Source organism: Balaenoptera acutorostrata, chromosome 9, assembly GCF_949987535.1.
Source record: "Balaenoptera acutorostrata chromosome 9, mBalAcu1.1, whole genome shotgun sequence".
NCBI classification, from domain to species: Eukaryota; Metazoa; Chordata; class Mammalia; order Artiodactyla; family Balaenopteridae; genus Balaenoptera; species Balaenoptera acutorostrata.
The window spans coordinates 40,101,834-40,115,274 of record NC_080072.1 but is presented as its reverse complement, the minus strand read 5'-3'; the positions used below and the strand labels follow the sequence as shown (position 1 = coordinate 40,115,274).

The window sequence follows — 13,441 nt, the reverse complement described above, 5'->3', positions numbered from 1 at the left end:
GCCCTGCAGGCTCTCAATACGTTTGCTCGATAAATGACTGAAGAACACTGATTTCTGGCAGCTCTGCTACAAGAGACAGTTTGAGGCTCTCCTGGATGGGATGATTCCCAAAGTCTCCCGCTTCTGCCGCCCCTACCTCCTCCCCCAGCCGTGGCACCCTATCCTGGCATGTAGGCAGCAGCACACAGGGCTGGCTGGTTGCGGGGGACTCACTGGAGATGGAGGTGTAGACGGCGAAGGCCCTGAGGCTGGTCATCTCCTTCTTGCGGGTCACCTCCACCAGCGTGCGGAAGATGTTCTCCCAGGCGTACAGCTTGAGCAGCTTGATGCCACGGAGCATCTCGTTGGTCTGCTTCAGCCTCTCGTTGGAATACTCCTGCCAGGGGTCACTGAGTCAGAGAAGGGTTTCTTTTGCCCCCATCCCACCCAAGAGGAAGGAGGTGAGTCAATGCCCTCACCATTGTACAGCCTACGCCCAGCCTCCGTCTCCTCGGGGATGCTCCATTAATCCCATTTCACAAAGAAACCGAGGCCTGGACAGCTGAAGTGACCTGCTTAAGGTCAATCGTAGTGTGGATGTGTGTGGGGGGGCACTGTTTGGTGACATCTGGGGGAAGAGTGAGGAGACCCACTAATGTAAGGGGAGAGGGAGCAGTATGGGGGAAGGATGGGAAAAGGGGGCGCATGCACACCTGCAGATACTTACCAGTGTGCTCCGCTGGGCCTGGGAGAGCTTGGTGGCCACAAAATACTGGACTGGAGCCAGCAGAATGATGACAGCTGCTCCAATTAAGGCACTGATTCCAAGGATGTAGTAAAGGAGAATCACACCCACGATGATCTGAGGGAGGGTCATGGGAATGAGTTCCCTTTGATCTGGGGGCTTCCCTGCCAGGGGGTATTGGCAACCCCCCCCACCACCCTGTATCCCAGTGCCCTAAAGTGGGACATGCCTTGGTGTCCAGCTTTCAAAACTTTCTTGGGGGAAAGAGGAGGAGGTGTTACAAAGCAGTTTCAGAAGGAGGGATTAACATGATGGGCTCTCACACAAGCAGATAATTTCTGGGCTGGTAACTAACTGCATTTATCTGCAAGGCTGGCTGAGGCATTAACTCTCTCCATGTCTACCTTCCAGATGGAGGTCTAAGAGCTGAGTTTGCACAGTGAGTGACAGCACCTTTTGTTCTGTTTGCTGGTTTTCAAGGCTGATGGTTCACTCTCATTGGAAAAAAGTGATACGTGAGCAAAGGGGCAAAATAGCTGCATCCACGCCAGACAAACCCAGTCCAGGGTCTAAGAGTTTACTTTTCATCCTTATGCTCCTGGTGTCTTTAATTTTTAGTGAATCTGGTAGGTATCCTCTAAAAAGAGAATTCATTCTGTTTCTAGCTTTATGTAAATGACAGCTGGCTTCTGAATATTTATGAGAAGTATAAATTACTCATGCCAGCCCCCAAAGCATCAAGATGACAATTTCTCAGGTCGCCTTCAAAGGCAGACGCTTCTAAATTCAGGTCTTATTCTAGAGGAACAGATGTGCTGTCTTCCTTAATTGAAAACAAAAAGTGTGTCTGGGTTGGCCCTGCACTCCCTGAGCCCTACACCAAATTGGCACTAAGCTCCTGCACCATCTCAAGGGCCAGAGAGTGGGTGGGTGGCTCTGTTATGTCTATTAGTTAGAGAATGCCTCCTGCATTAGCAGGTTCCTAGGGGGCTGGTAAATGACCCCTTTACCACCTGCCTCCCAGTGTTTAACTGATGTTAAATGCTGGCATGCATGGGCAGAGGAGCACATTAGGAGACGAAGAACCTTCCTACTCTTGCTGGCCCCCACTCCCATCATCATTCTGGAAAATTATCCCTGGCATCCACTCTTTCCATTAGCTGCCCTCATTTGGAGGCATTCGGGGTGTTGTTTAGCAGCTTGGGTAGAGCAGGATACCAGGGAAGCTCTCAGAGCACTGCCAGAGTCACTGCCAGGGCCCCGGCTGGGGGTCGGTGTCTGCACACCCACCACCTCCAAGGCTGGCAGCTGCTGGGGCAAGAGCTGGGGATGTGACTTCTACTGCCACCAGCCTCCTCCTCACACTTCAACCACCCTTTGTCATGCTCCCCAGACCCTTCTGCCTCCTCTGCCCTTCCGCAGGGGTCTGAATGGACCCTGTGAGAGAACATACCAGAAATCAGGGATTCTGAGTGTGCAAAGCAAGTGTGGGGAATAAAAGGACTATTTTGTCTCCTAGTCTCAGGCTAGGAAAGCAGTCTCGTGTAGTGGTGGGGAGATCACAGTCCCAGGAGTCTGCAGCCGAGTTTGAACACAGTCCCAGCATTTACTGGCAGTGCAATCTTGAATCTCAGCATCTTCATTTTTAAAATGGTGATCTTAATTGCCCCCTTAGCAGGACTGTTGTGAAGATTAAATGAACATATATATGATAAGAACCTAGAATAGTGCCTGACACTTAACTGGAGACAAGGTGGCTGACCCTTTTTTAAAGATCTTTTTTTGACATGGACCATTTTTAAAGTCTTTATTGAATTTGTTACAATATTGCTTTTGTTGTTTATGTTTTGGTTTTTTGGCTGCCAAGCATGTGGGATCTTAGCTCCCCGACCAGGGATCGCAGGGATCGAACCAGCACCCCCTGCATTGGAAGGCGCAGTCTTAACTATTGGGCCACCAGGGAAGTCCCTGACCCTCCTTCTTAAAAACAAACAAACAAGCCTCATGGGACCTCTGTCACTAGGGAACCACAGAAAGGCGATACTTGGGTATGGTGCTGCTACCAGCTCACTGTGTGGCCCAGGGTAAGCTCCCCGCCCTCTCTGGGCCTCTGATGCCCATGGGATGAGGAAGCACAGAGGTCCTCACTATGGCCACGTTCTTTGACATGGTTGCCAATAAGCTTCAGGGGGCCCACAAAGCTCCTTAAATTGTAGGCAAAATGTGTGAATGCACATTTGTTTTTCTGAGAAGAAAGTTTCAGTAGGTTTTCAAAAGTATATGTAGATCAGTGGTTGCTTAGAGCTGGGGGCAGGGATGAGGAGTGACTGCCAGTGGACGTGGGTTTCTTTTTGGGGTGATGAGAGTGTTCTAAAATTGTGATGATGTTGCACAACTCTGTAAACGTGCTGAAGTGAATTGTACACTTTAAATGGGTGAATTACATCTCAATAAAACTGTTATTTAAAAAAGTATATGTGAATAAAAAAGATGACAAATCAGGGAGAGCCCCTGGGGACAAAGGAACAGGGGCTCCTGAGCTAATTTCAATACCATCAAAAGCCTCGTGCGCCCTGTGGCCAACCAGGCTGCACATGGAATCCTGACCTGGTGGAAGGAATTGTATCAATTCCGGTGGTAACACTGTGTCTTGAGGGCTGGTCAAAGCTATAAGGGCAAAGGTACAGTCTTTGAGGAATTAAAACAGAAAATCAAATGATACTTCATGATAAATAAGGAAAGGTAAATACTTTGTGGAGGTAAAAATTCTTACCTAATCTCCCACCCCCATGCCCCCCCCCCACCGTGTTGTGAGAGTTAATTACACAAGTGACACAGGCTGGGCAGGCCAGGCACAGGGCAGGGGCTATCAGCTATTAGGTTTGTTAGCAATGGTACATGTGCAATAAACACTATTAATGATAGTAACCAGGGACTTCCCTGGTGGCGCAGTGGTTAAGAGTCTGCCTGCCAATGCAGGGGACATGGGCTCGAGCCCTGGTCCAGGAAGATCCCACAACCGCTGAGCCTGCGCGCTAGAGCCCGGAGCCGCAACTACTGAAGCCCGTGTGCCTAGAGCCCGTGCTCCACAATAAGAGAAGCCACCGCATTGAGAAGACCCGCGCACCGCAACGAAGAGTAGCCCCCGCTCACCGCAACTAGAGAAAGCCCACGCGCAGCAACGAAGACCCAATGCAGCCAAAAAAAAAGATAAAAATAAATAAATAAATAAATAAATAAAATTTTGAAAGTAAAATAATAGTAACCATAACAATGCAGCAGGTCTGGTGGACAAAATCTTCCAAAACGGGTTGTTCGAGGGAACACAAGAGAAACAATAAAAGGCTGTGACTGTATTAGATGAGCTCTCCAAGCCCTTCTATAGCTTCTGTAGTCACTGATCCATCTTGGCAGAGTGGAGGGGGCCACAGGGATCTGGGTGTTGGTCAGTGGTAATAGGGAATGGTGTATGTGGCTGTTCCCATAAAAAGGACCATCAGATTTCTTGCCCTACATCCAATCTTGTCTAGCTGCCTCCCTATGCAAGCCTCTCCTTCTGTTTTTCTTTAGTGTCTCTTACACATAAACTTTACAGGTAAGGAAGACCAATAAAAATCACTTTAGGGCTTCCCTGGTGGCGCAGTGATTAAGAATCCGCCTGCCAATGCAGGGGACACGGGTTCGAGCCCTGGTCTGGGAAGATCCCACATGCCGCGGAGCAGCTGGGCCCGTGGCCACAATTACTGAGCCTGCGCATCTGGAGCCTGTGCTCCGCAACAAGAGAGGCCGCGACAGTGAGAGGCCCGCGCACCGCGATGAAGAGTGGCCCCCACTTGCCACAACTAGAGAAAGCCCTCGCACAGAAACGAAGACCCAACACAGCCATAAATAAAAAATAAATAAATAAAATTAAAAAAAAAATCACTTTAGATTAAGGTTTATGGAATCTACATCCCAAGAAGCAACGGATTCTGGATTGGTAAAGTTCTTACATCAAAGTGAGCAAGTTAGAGGGCTCTGATGTTTACTTAGTGACCACTCTATGCCAGGCACTGTGCTTGGTGCTTTGCTTACATTATCTAATTGAATCATCAGAACACCTCCAGAAGGTAGGAATCATCCTCTTTTCCCAGATGAGGAAACCGAGGCTCAGATAGGTTAAGTACTTGAATCAGCCTGCCTCACACAAGTCCAGACACTTTCTGCTATACCAGGCATCCCCCGTGAAGCCTGCAGGCCCTCTGGGAATGCATCTTGGATTTCAGCTTCTGGCCTGAGCACCAGAGTGAAGATTCATCTTCAGGCACAGGACAGGAATCACAGACTCTGTGGTGGAAGAGCTCCAGATGAGAGATGGAGCAGACGAGGCCAGGAGTCAGGTAAACCGTGCCGGGGATTCTCATTCTACTGTTGGGGGAGAATGTGCCTCCTCCAGAGCCAGTCCCAAAAGTTGCCTGGCTTTAGGGAATGCCATGTTTTAGATTTCCAAAACTAACACAGGCTTATTGGAGAATTTAGAAACACATAAACAAAATAAAAATCACTTGTAATCCCACCACGAGGACTTTCAGTCCTTTTTTTTCCTGTGTGAATCTGTGCAAATATATACATGTGTATATTCCAATTTAGCAGGAAGCACACTGTGAGTACTATTTTTAACTTACTCTTTTTGCTTAAAAATACATCGTGAACACTTTTCAACGTAATTAAGTACTCTGCTATAACATAACTTTTAATGTTTGTGGAAGTGTTCCACACATGATTATTCTATTCTTTTTTTTTTAAGGTTGGTTACATTTTAAAAGTCTTAGTGACACTGCCTTCTCTGATCATCAAGAGAGATGGCTAGACCACTTGCAGAGTATAAGACAGTATAGACACCCAGGCATACACTTCATGCAGACCCCAAGGGGATAGAAGGTACAGGCAAACAAGGAATGGAAGATGGTGAGCTTCTGGCCACTGGGCATGTACCAGCGGATTCTGGTTTTGTGTCCCCCAATCCCCAACAAAGCACACATCCCTTACCTGTACTGGCATAGCCCAGAGGTTTGGGCACAAGAAGAAAAACCACATGAGCTGGTTGGTGTCGATGGCTACCAGGTTACAGATCTGCCCGGCAGTCATTTCCCCCATGGATAGGTTGGAGGTGGACAGGTGCATAATTTTATTGTAAATTTTGGTCTGGAAATGAGAGCAGAGTATTTCACATTTGTCATCATCAACATCCTAATCACCACCCCAGGTGCCATGTGTCTCTAAAGTGCAAGGGGCTTCTCAGACATTCCCCCATGGAGCCCCAGAGCAGCTCTGTAAAGGGCACTGCGTGATTGTTCCAGTTTTACACATGGAGTAACTAAGGCTCAGAGAGGTAAAGGGCTTTGACTATAGTTCAAGCAAGTCAGAGAGGCAGCATTCACGTGAGGAATCTGTGCTAGCATGACAAGCTACTTCCCCAGCAAGCAAGGCCCTTCCCTTGGAGACAGGACTTAATTAGCTTTTAAATCTTAAAAGCAGATTTTCACGTCCAGTTGTATTCTTGATTTACCGGAGGTCCGTGGAGAACACACTTTAGAGCCATAAAAATGATGAAGGGTGGCAGCCATCTGTTTTAATGCGGCTTCTTCAACCGGGAAAGTGGGTATGCTCTGGGGCCAAGTCCTGTCTTAATTGAGCCTTTAAATAAAACAAGGATTCAGCCTGGGAAGGTCTTCTGTGAGACAAATGCTTATGTCGATCAGCCCCAGCACCGTCCGGAGTCTGGCCACCCCAAGGACCTTGTTCTACTTCCCCAGGGTAGATGGGGAGCAGCCATGGTAATGGCTCCCTGTGAACTCCGAACCTAAAAGCTCTATGTGCGCAGTGATCTTGCCTCCCAGAAAGATGGCAATTGTCAGGCTCTGTGCCCTTAAACAAGGAAAAATGCATTCCTTTTAGGGATGCCTGCTCTTGAATGAAATTCTACTGTGCATTCTGTTGCAAGGTGGATTCCCAGCCCTTAATTCATCTTTTGTGTAAAACCGGGCTTTTTCGTGGGTCAGGTCTGCTTAAAGCATGAACCTGTTCTGTCTTTTTCGAGTTTATATATACCATGGGTAAGGTTTAATACAATGGCAATGACATTTTTTGACAGATCTATGCTCATCCTAAGTTATGTGCAATTTGTCTTTAAAGAATAACAATAAATCTAGTTTCAGTGAAGTGGGAACATACAGTAAACTATCAAATAAAGCATTATTAAGACCAGGATACAGAGAATTACACAACCGAAACCTGGTATATGTCAAAAATTATATATAATACAGGAATCTTGCTTCACAACTTTTCATGCAAGAACTGTGGTTCTTCTCAAACTCATGAAGACATAAACCCTTATCTATAAATTTCTGTAAATCTCTGAAAGGAAGAAGTTTTTTTCTAATTTGCTCCCATAATTAATGCCAGCATTTTCTTTCGGGGACATAATGAATTCGTGCAAAAGATTCAGACAGTTTAATAAAAATGATTACATGCTAATACATTAAAAAAACATATTTGGCTTTTTTAGTATAATTGGAAAATATTGGGCTAGTGTGTGATTTATGACAGAAATAGAAAGTAGATTTAATTACAAAACTGCTTGACTATGAAATTGGCTGCTGTTTGTGGTGATACATGCCTGCCTGTCACTGGAGGGGTCTGGACAGAGTTTGGGATTTTAGAGAGGTTTTCTGAACTAGCAATAGCTTGGTTCTCCTAGATCTGAACCCCTATGAGTCTTAGAGGGTCTTAGATTTTCCTGGGATCTTTCTACCATTCTCACTTGATGACATTCATGAGGAAATGAAAAACCACTGGAGATGGACAGCTTCACAAGCTGTGCGCTATACAACTCCAGGGGGCGCCACTCACATGGACTACACCAAGATAACCAGAGTTTGGACCCAGACACAGTCTCCAGCCCAGGCTATACCCTTCTCCTCTCAGTTCCTTTTCTGCAATGCCTCTGATCCTGGCTCCCAGAGGACCAATCAATGTTCATGATTCTGAGAAAAATTTCTGAAGAATGAGCTGGCTTTGGGATTTAGTCACAACTTCCTAGTGTTCTGCTGACTTCATGGGAATTGCTGGGTATGGCAGAATCTGCCAGCTGTCCCCCACTGTCCATTCTCTTCTTTTTGTAAGAAGAATTTCTAGCAGGGCATATATGGCTGTCAAGAATAAAGACCAGGGACTTCCCTGATGATCCAGTGGTTAAGACCCCACACTTCCACTGCAGGGGTCACAGGTTCGATCCCTGGTTGGGAAACTAAGATCCCACGTGCCGCGTGGTGTGGCCAAAAAAAAGAAAAAAGAAAAGAAAAAGAATAAAGACCACACTTTCTAGCCTCTCTAGGTATAGTCACGTGGCCAATTTCTCCCCAGTGGGATGGGAGAGGATCTGTGCAACTTCCGCATCATGATTTGAAAAGAAGGCAGCATTCCTTCCTATTGTCCCATCTTTCTTCTTGTTAGTTTAAATGTAGACACGATAGTGGCAATTTCAATAGTCTCATTAAACCATGAGACAAAGTCATGTAAGAAGGCTGGCAAAGCAACATTACAGAAGCAGCCAAGGTCTCTGATGATTGTATAGCTGCCGCATCAGCCCTGACTAAATGTGCAAAACAAACTTTTATCCTATTTAAACCACTATCACACTGGGTCTCTCCATTCCAACAGTGGAACCAAAATTCTAATGAAAACACTGGGGCTCATCACCACCTTGCCTAATGGGGCCCTGAATCCTTCCTGACCTTGACCATCCTTTCAACTGACTCTGAGAAGGAAGCCACAGCAGACAGGAACAAGAACCTAGACCCAGGGACTTACCAGGCCGGACACGTCTCTCTCGTCATGACCCCAGATTTAAGAGTTCAAATAGATCTTACAGTCTATCTAGTCTTGGTATGTCAAATATGCTTCTTTGTAACCAAAGAAGACTGTCTGGTAACAGAGCCCTGGAACAACATTTATAGAAGAATTCTTAGGCTGCACTTGCAATCAGCAGGAAAAATCGCTGTGATTGATTAGTGATGTCCATCCCATTCAAGGCTGAGCAGTTGACATCTCAGATCTAGTCCAAGGCAGAACTAGGGCTAGAACTACTACATCTCCCAAGACCAGCCCAAGGCACTCTCCACTATGTCACACTGCCTTGTCAATGGTTATTGTTTCAAAACACTGTTAAAAGGCAACAAGAAAATAAATTCACAGCAGAATCATTCTTGAGTGTCCATGAGGACAAATAATGCAGTTCTTATTGTGAAGTGAAAAGAATAATCATTCAAGTACCTGTATTGCTCCTCTCAAGTTAATTCCAGTTTCAATGGCGACGTAGTAGGATGCTTGCAGAAATGTCCTTTGCAGTAGGAGGGCAAGGAACAGAAGCACGGCTAAGACGTAGGCATTAGCAAGGAACTCTTGGGATGAGACAAAGTAAACCCCGAGAAATTGTGTCTGTTGGAAAGAGAAATTCAGAGGTGGTAGTCATTGCCAGCAAAATGACTGCCATTGGTACCTGTTATTGGGCCATAGAGGCCATTATTATAGGACCCTCCATGCTTGCAAGCCTTGTGCAACTGTTTATGAGTGAAAAATCAGACTAGCATTCTTCTAACTATAGGGAGGGTTGCCCATACTCTCTCCATCAATAAACTTAGGTGAACAGAATGTGGCCCAGTTCTAACCTCATGCCCATAAATATGACTCTCAGCTTTGTGGCCACCAGGCCAGGGGAGCTCACTCTGAATAGGACAAGAATAAATAGAGCGAATCACAGAGCAGCCAAGACTAGAACTGCTAGAACAGATCCCATGACGTGTGTTCTCTGCTACAAAAACAGAATCAGCTGAGGCTTTGTCCCACATTCACCAACAACCTGAACTGTAGAAACTTCTGGGGAGAAAGACCAGCAGAAAACATGGCAGTAGTGTTCCCAGGCAAAAGATGGGAACTCATTGCCTATAATTGACTATTTCAGACCCAAGCGCCCCAGCCTTGTGGGCTCCTGGGACCTCCTTTTAAATGTAAGGCTTCCTGCACCTCCAGCAAGATCTCAGATGATAAGCAGTGGGGGGGGGGGGGAAACACTTTGACTTCATTGCTAAAGATACCAGGGAACAACAGCATGTGTTTCTAAATTCATCATCAACAGCTCCCGGGAAAACTTTGATCTTGATTAAGTCCATCGCTCCCCAGCAGAGCCACATCAGTGTTTCCATGAAGACATAGCTCTCCCCTTCCGGAGACTCTGCCCTGAACTTTGCAAGTGATTTGGAAGGGTGTGGGAACTGCTGCTGAGGGATAAAGAGTGGTGGGAACAAAGTGATGAGAGGGAGCCTGATGGCGTGTCCACACCAGAGCAGGCTGAAAGGGTCAGGATTCTAAGCGGAGTCCTGTTCCTAGAGTCAGAAATTCCTGCATCCTGGATACAGGCCTTTCTGATGGTAGAGAAGATCTTGCCTCTTGGTTCAACAAGCCCCTTTAACCAGCCCTCACAGCTCCATGGAGCTGGTCCTAGTTACAACTGTATGGCCCTTCCTCTGTGGGATGGGGTCTCTCCCTTTTGGGGAACAGCAGGAAGCAGATATAGGGAGAAGTGAGGTCTCTTAGAAGGGGGTCCTACTGACACCTGAAGCCCCTGACTCTGTCTCATTTGTTAAAGTACAACAGGGGAAGGGAGAAGGGAGAAGGGAGAGGGTGGGGATGGCTGGAAGCAGCAAAATGGACCTTAAAACTAGGCCATGTGGCTTAAGAACCTGACCTTACAGGGAAGCAAGGGGCAGGATACAATATTTACCAGGTGCAATGCGCACAATACGCAATGAGAAGAGTACCATTATTAGCCCAATTTTACACATGAGGAAATGGAGTTTCAGCATGGTTAAATGGCTGGCTCAAGGTCACATGCTGATAAAGGAAAACACGTGAACATGAACCTGTGTGATGCCAAAATCACTACCGTAGATCCACTACTTAAGCCTCATCCAGTCTTTTGACCTTGAGTCTCCTACTGTCAGCTACAAGCTTGTGACTTGTGGGGGACTGAAAGATGCCCACCTGGATGGTTCTGGGTCAAAAATGTAGTCATCCAGGCTTGGGAAAAACCTGCTCCTGTTTAACATGCCTTGGAATTCTTCTGTTCTACCAGCCTCTGTAGAGACCCAGCTCTGGAGAATAGAGTCCATTATTTTAAAGCCACAAAGCACATCATGGGGATTTATCCCAAAGGAAATAATTTAACATAAGGAAATAGCTGTATGTGCAAGGATGTACTATCTCTGGATTATAGCAGGGGGAGAGTGCAAAAACCCATGTAAATATCTAACCACAGGGAATGGGTAAGTATATTACGATACTCATGGGAACACTATGCAACCAAGAACACCAGTTACCATGAAAGCTCTCGAGCAGCATGGAATGACACTCATTCACTGTGTCACAATGATCAGAAAGCACATACGCTGGAGAATGAGGGCTAGAAAAATCAACCGATCTCATTGGTTAGGCTATGGGTGCTATTTATTAAATGCACTCATCAGTATTTGTACATTTTTCACAAAGCAACAAATTCTCTTTTTTCAGGTCTAAAGGCAAAGCCTTGACCCCTTCCCCTAACAACACACACACCCTGCGGTCAGAAATAATATTTATTTGGATCAAGAATTTTGTGACCTGTTAAAATGAAAATCTGCTTGCAGGTATAAGTCATTGATTGGGTCATTATTTGATCTCTCTTCAAAGAGACAGCGTAAAAGAGATGGAGGCCAGAACAGCTACATTTTGATTAAGAAGTGGGTTCTAGACTAGCCAAAGAGGCCCAGGATGCTGCCCAAGGAAGGCAGGCCTTGGGAAGCTTCAAATGGCTGTGAGAGCACTGGCATTGCCCAGCACCTTGAAGACTGGAGAGAAAAGGCCAAGGACTTACAAGTTGACATTTGGCAGGTGGTAAATGCTTTGGAAGATCAGATGCCCTTGTCTCACATTTTCACAAGCTCTCAGGGAGGAAATTGTGTTTGTTTCCAGGGGTTTCCCCAGTAGCGCTCAATAAATATATTTTAAATTAATCAATGCATATGATCTTCATCCCCCATCTACTTTTTATAGAAGCTATACATTTCCCCATTTTACAGTCGAGCCAACAGAGGCCTGCAGAATGTAAGTGACTGCTGAAGAGCGCAGAGGGAGCTTGTTGCAGAGGTAGGCCTAGCACCCAGGACTCTTGATTCTACAGGTCTGACTCCCGTTGCTCCTGCCTGGCCAGAGGTATGACTGGAAAGGCTCCTTTCCCTTGTTCTCTGGAGCTTAAAGGAGAGGGAGACACTTGGGATCTTGCTTCCAATTTTGGCAAGGGCCAAAAAGTGAATTGCTTGTAGGTCCCAGTTCTGGGAGGCCCTGGGTAAAAACACTGAGAACTGTCTTTGATCACTCACAGACCAAGGCACCCACCCAGCCATCCACAACCATTTGACATCGTGGTTTAGAGCTTAGACTTTGAGGTTAGCCATATCTGAGTCTGAGCTCTGACTCATTAGGTTAGCTACTATGTCCTTAGTAAGTTCCTCAACCTCTCTGAGCTTCAGTTTCCTTACCTGTAAATTGAGGCCATTAAGGGTTTCTACTTCAGAGAGTTGTTATGAGAATCCAATGTAACAATGTAGGTAAAAAATTTTTTTAGTAAGTGTAAGCAGTAACAGTAACATCTGCATTATTCATTGAAGAATCATTTCTCCTGTGCCTCCTGGGTGTCAGGCATGGAGCTCGGCACACAGAGGTCAGACAATGCAGGTCCTGTCTTAGGAGACTCAGGGTCAAGTTGAGGAAAAAGAAAAGGGGTGCTTTGATGGTGCAAGCATAGGATATTATGGGAGCACAGAAGAGGAGTATCTAATTCAACCAGAGGAAGGCTTCCTGGAGGAGGTGACATTGGAGATGCATCTTGGCAGCTGAGAGGGGGTTAGTGACGCACGCCAGACCAGAGCAGCTCATGGGCATTGTCGTAAAGAGACCAACCCACACGCTGACATCACAAAATCACAGAAATGCATATAAGTTCTCAAAGTACCCACAGTGATAGCCACAAATATAGGCATCCAAATGGGAACACAGGTATACACAGAAAGAGACATACCAAGAGACACAGGGACAAACAGAAGGACATACGCATAGACTCATAAGCAGGTCTCAGGAGAACTCATTCAGAAACGACACACACTCACTAACCTACACATGACTCCCACTGAGGTTTAGAGGCCATTTGAAGCTTTGGCCCTGAGATCAAACCCAGACTGTTCTTTCTTTTTTTCTCTGCTCAGCTCACAGCCTAGAGCAGTGCTGGCAGGTTTCAGATGCCAGCAGTTTTTCATAAATCCTTGTCCCCCTGACAGATCAGAGGCATCCGTGGAAGGTGACAGATTGTTGGTGGGGGTTGGGTGAGAGAGGGGGCTGGAAAGAGATCTACTGTGGGCTGTGCACAGCCTGGGTCCCAGCTTTCCCTGGGGAGTGGCAGGGGGACAGGAGTGCCAAAGACCTAGCAGGCTATATGACACTTCCAGCAATAAAAGAAGAGATAAGAAATGCTTGTCCTTGAAGATGCCAAGGGCGGTATGATTCTTGTCAAGTGTGAGTATCCTGGCGAGGGAAGAGAGGACAGGGCAGCCACTGATAATAGAGTAAACAATGGGTGCCCGGCTGTGC

At 46.4% G+C, this 13,441-nt stretch overlaps 1 protein-coding gene across 5 annotated transcripts in view; it reads right to left on the bottom strand.

Moving 5' to 3' along the window:
• Nucleotides 1–13,441, bottom strand: part of ABCC8 (ATP binding cassette subfamily C member 8) — a 75,472-nt gene that overhangs the window by 44,219 nt on the left and 17,812 nt on the right. For all 5 annotated transcript variants that reach the window (XM_007174857.2, XM_028164746.2, XM_007174860.2 and 2 more), the window contains 4 exons: nucleotides 9,038–9,202; nucleotides 5,753–5,908; nucleotides 707–841; nucleotides 214–376 (listed from right to left, as the gene is read on the bottom strand). In XM_007174857.2, the coding sequence (XP_007174919.1) occupies nucleotides 214–376; nucleotides 707–841; nucleotides 5,753–5,908; nucleotides 9,038–9,202 (619 nt within the window). The remainder of the gene's footprint in view (nucleotides 1–213; nucleotides 377–706; nucleotides 842–5,752; nucleotides 5,909–9,037; nucleotides 9,203–13,441) is intronic.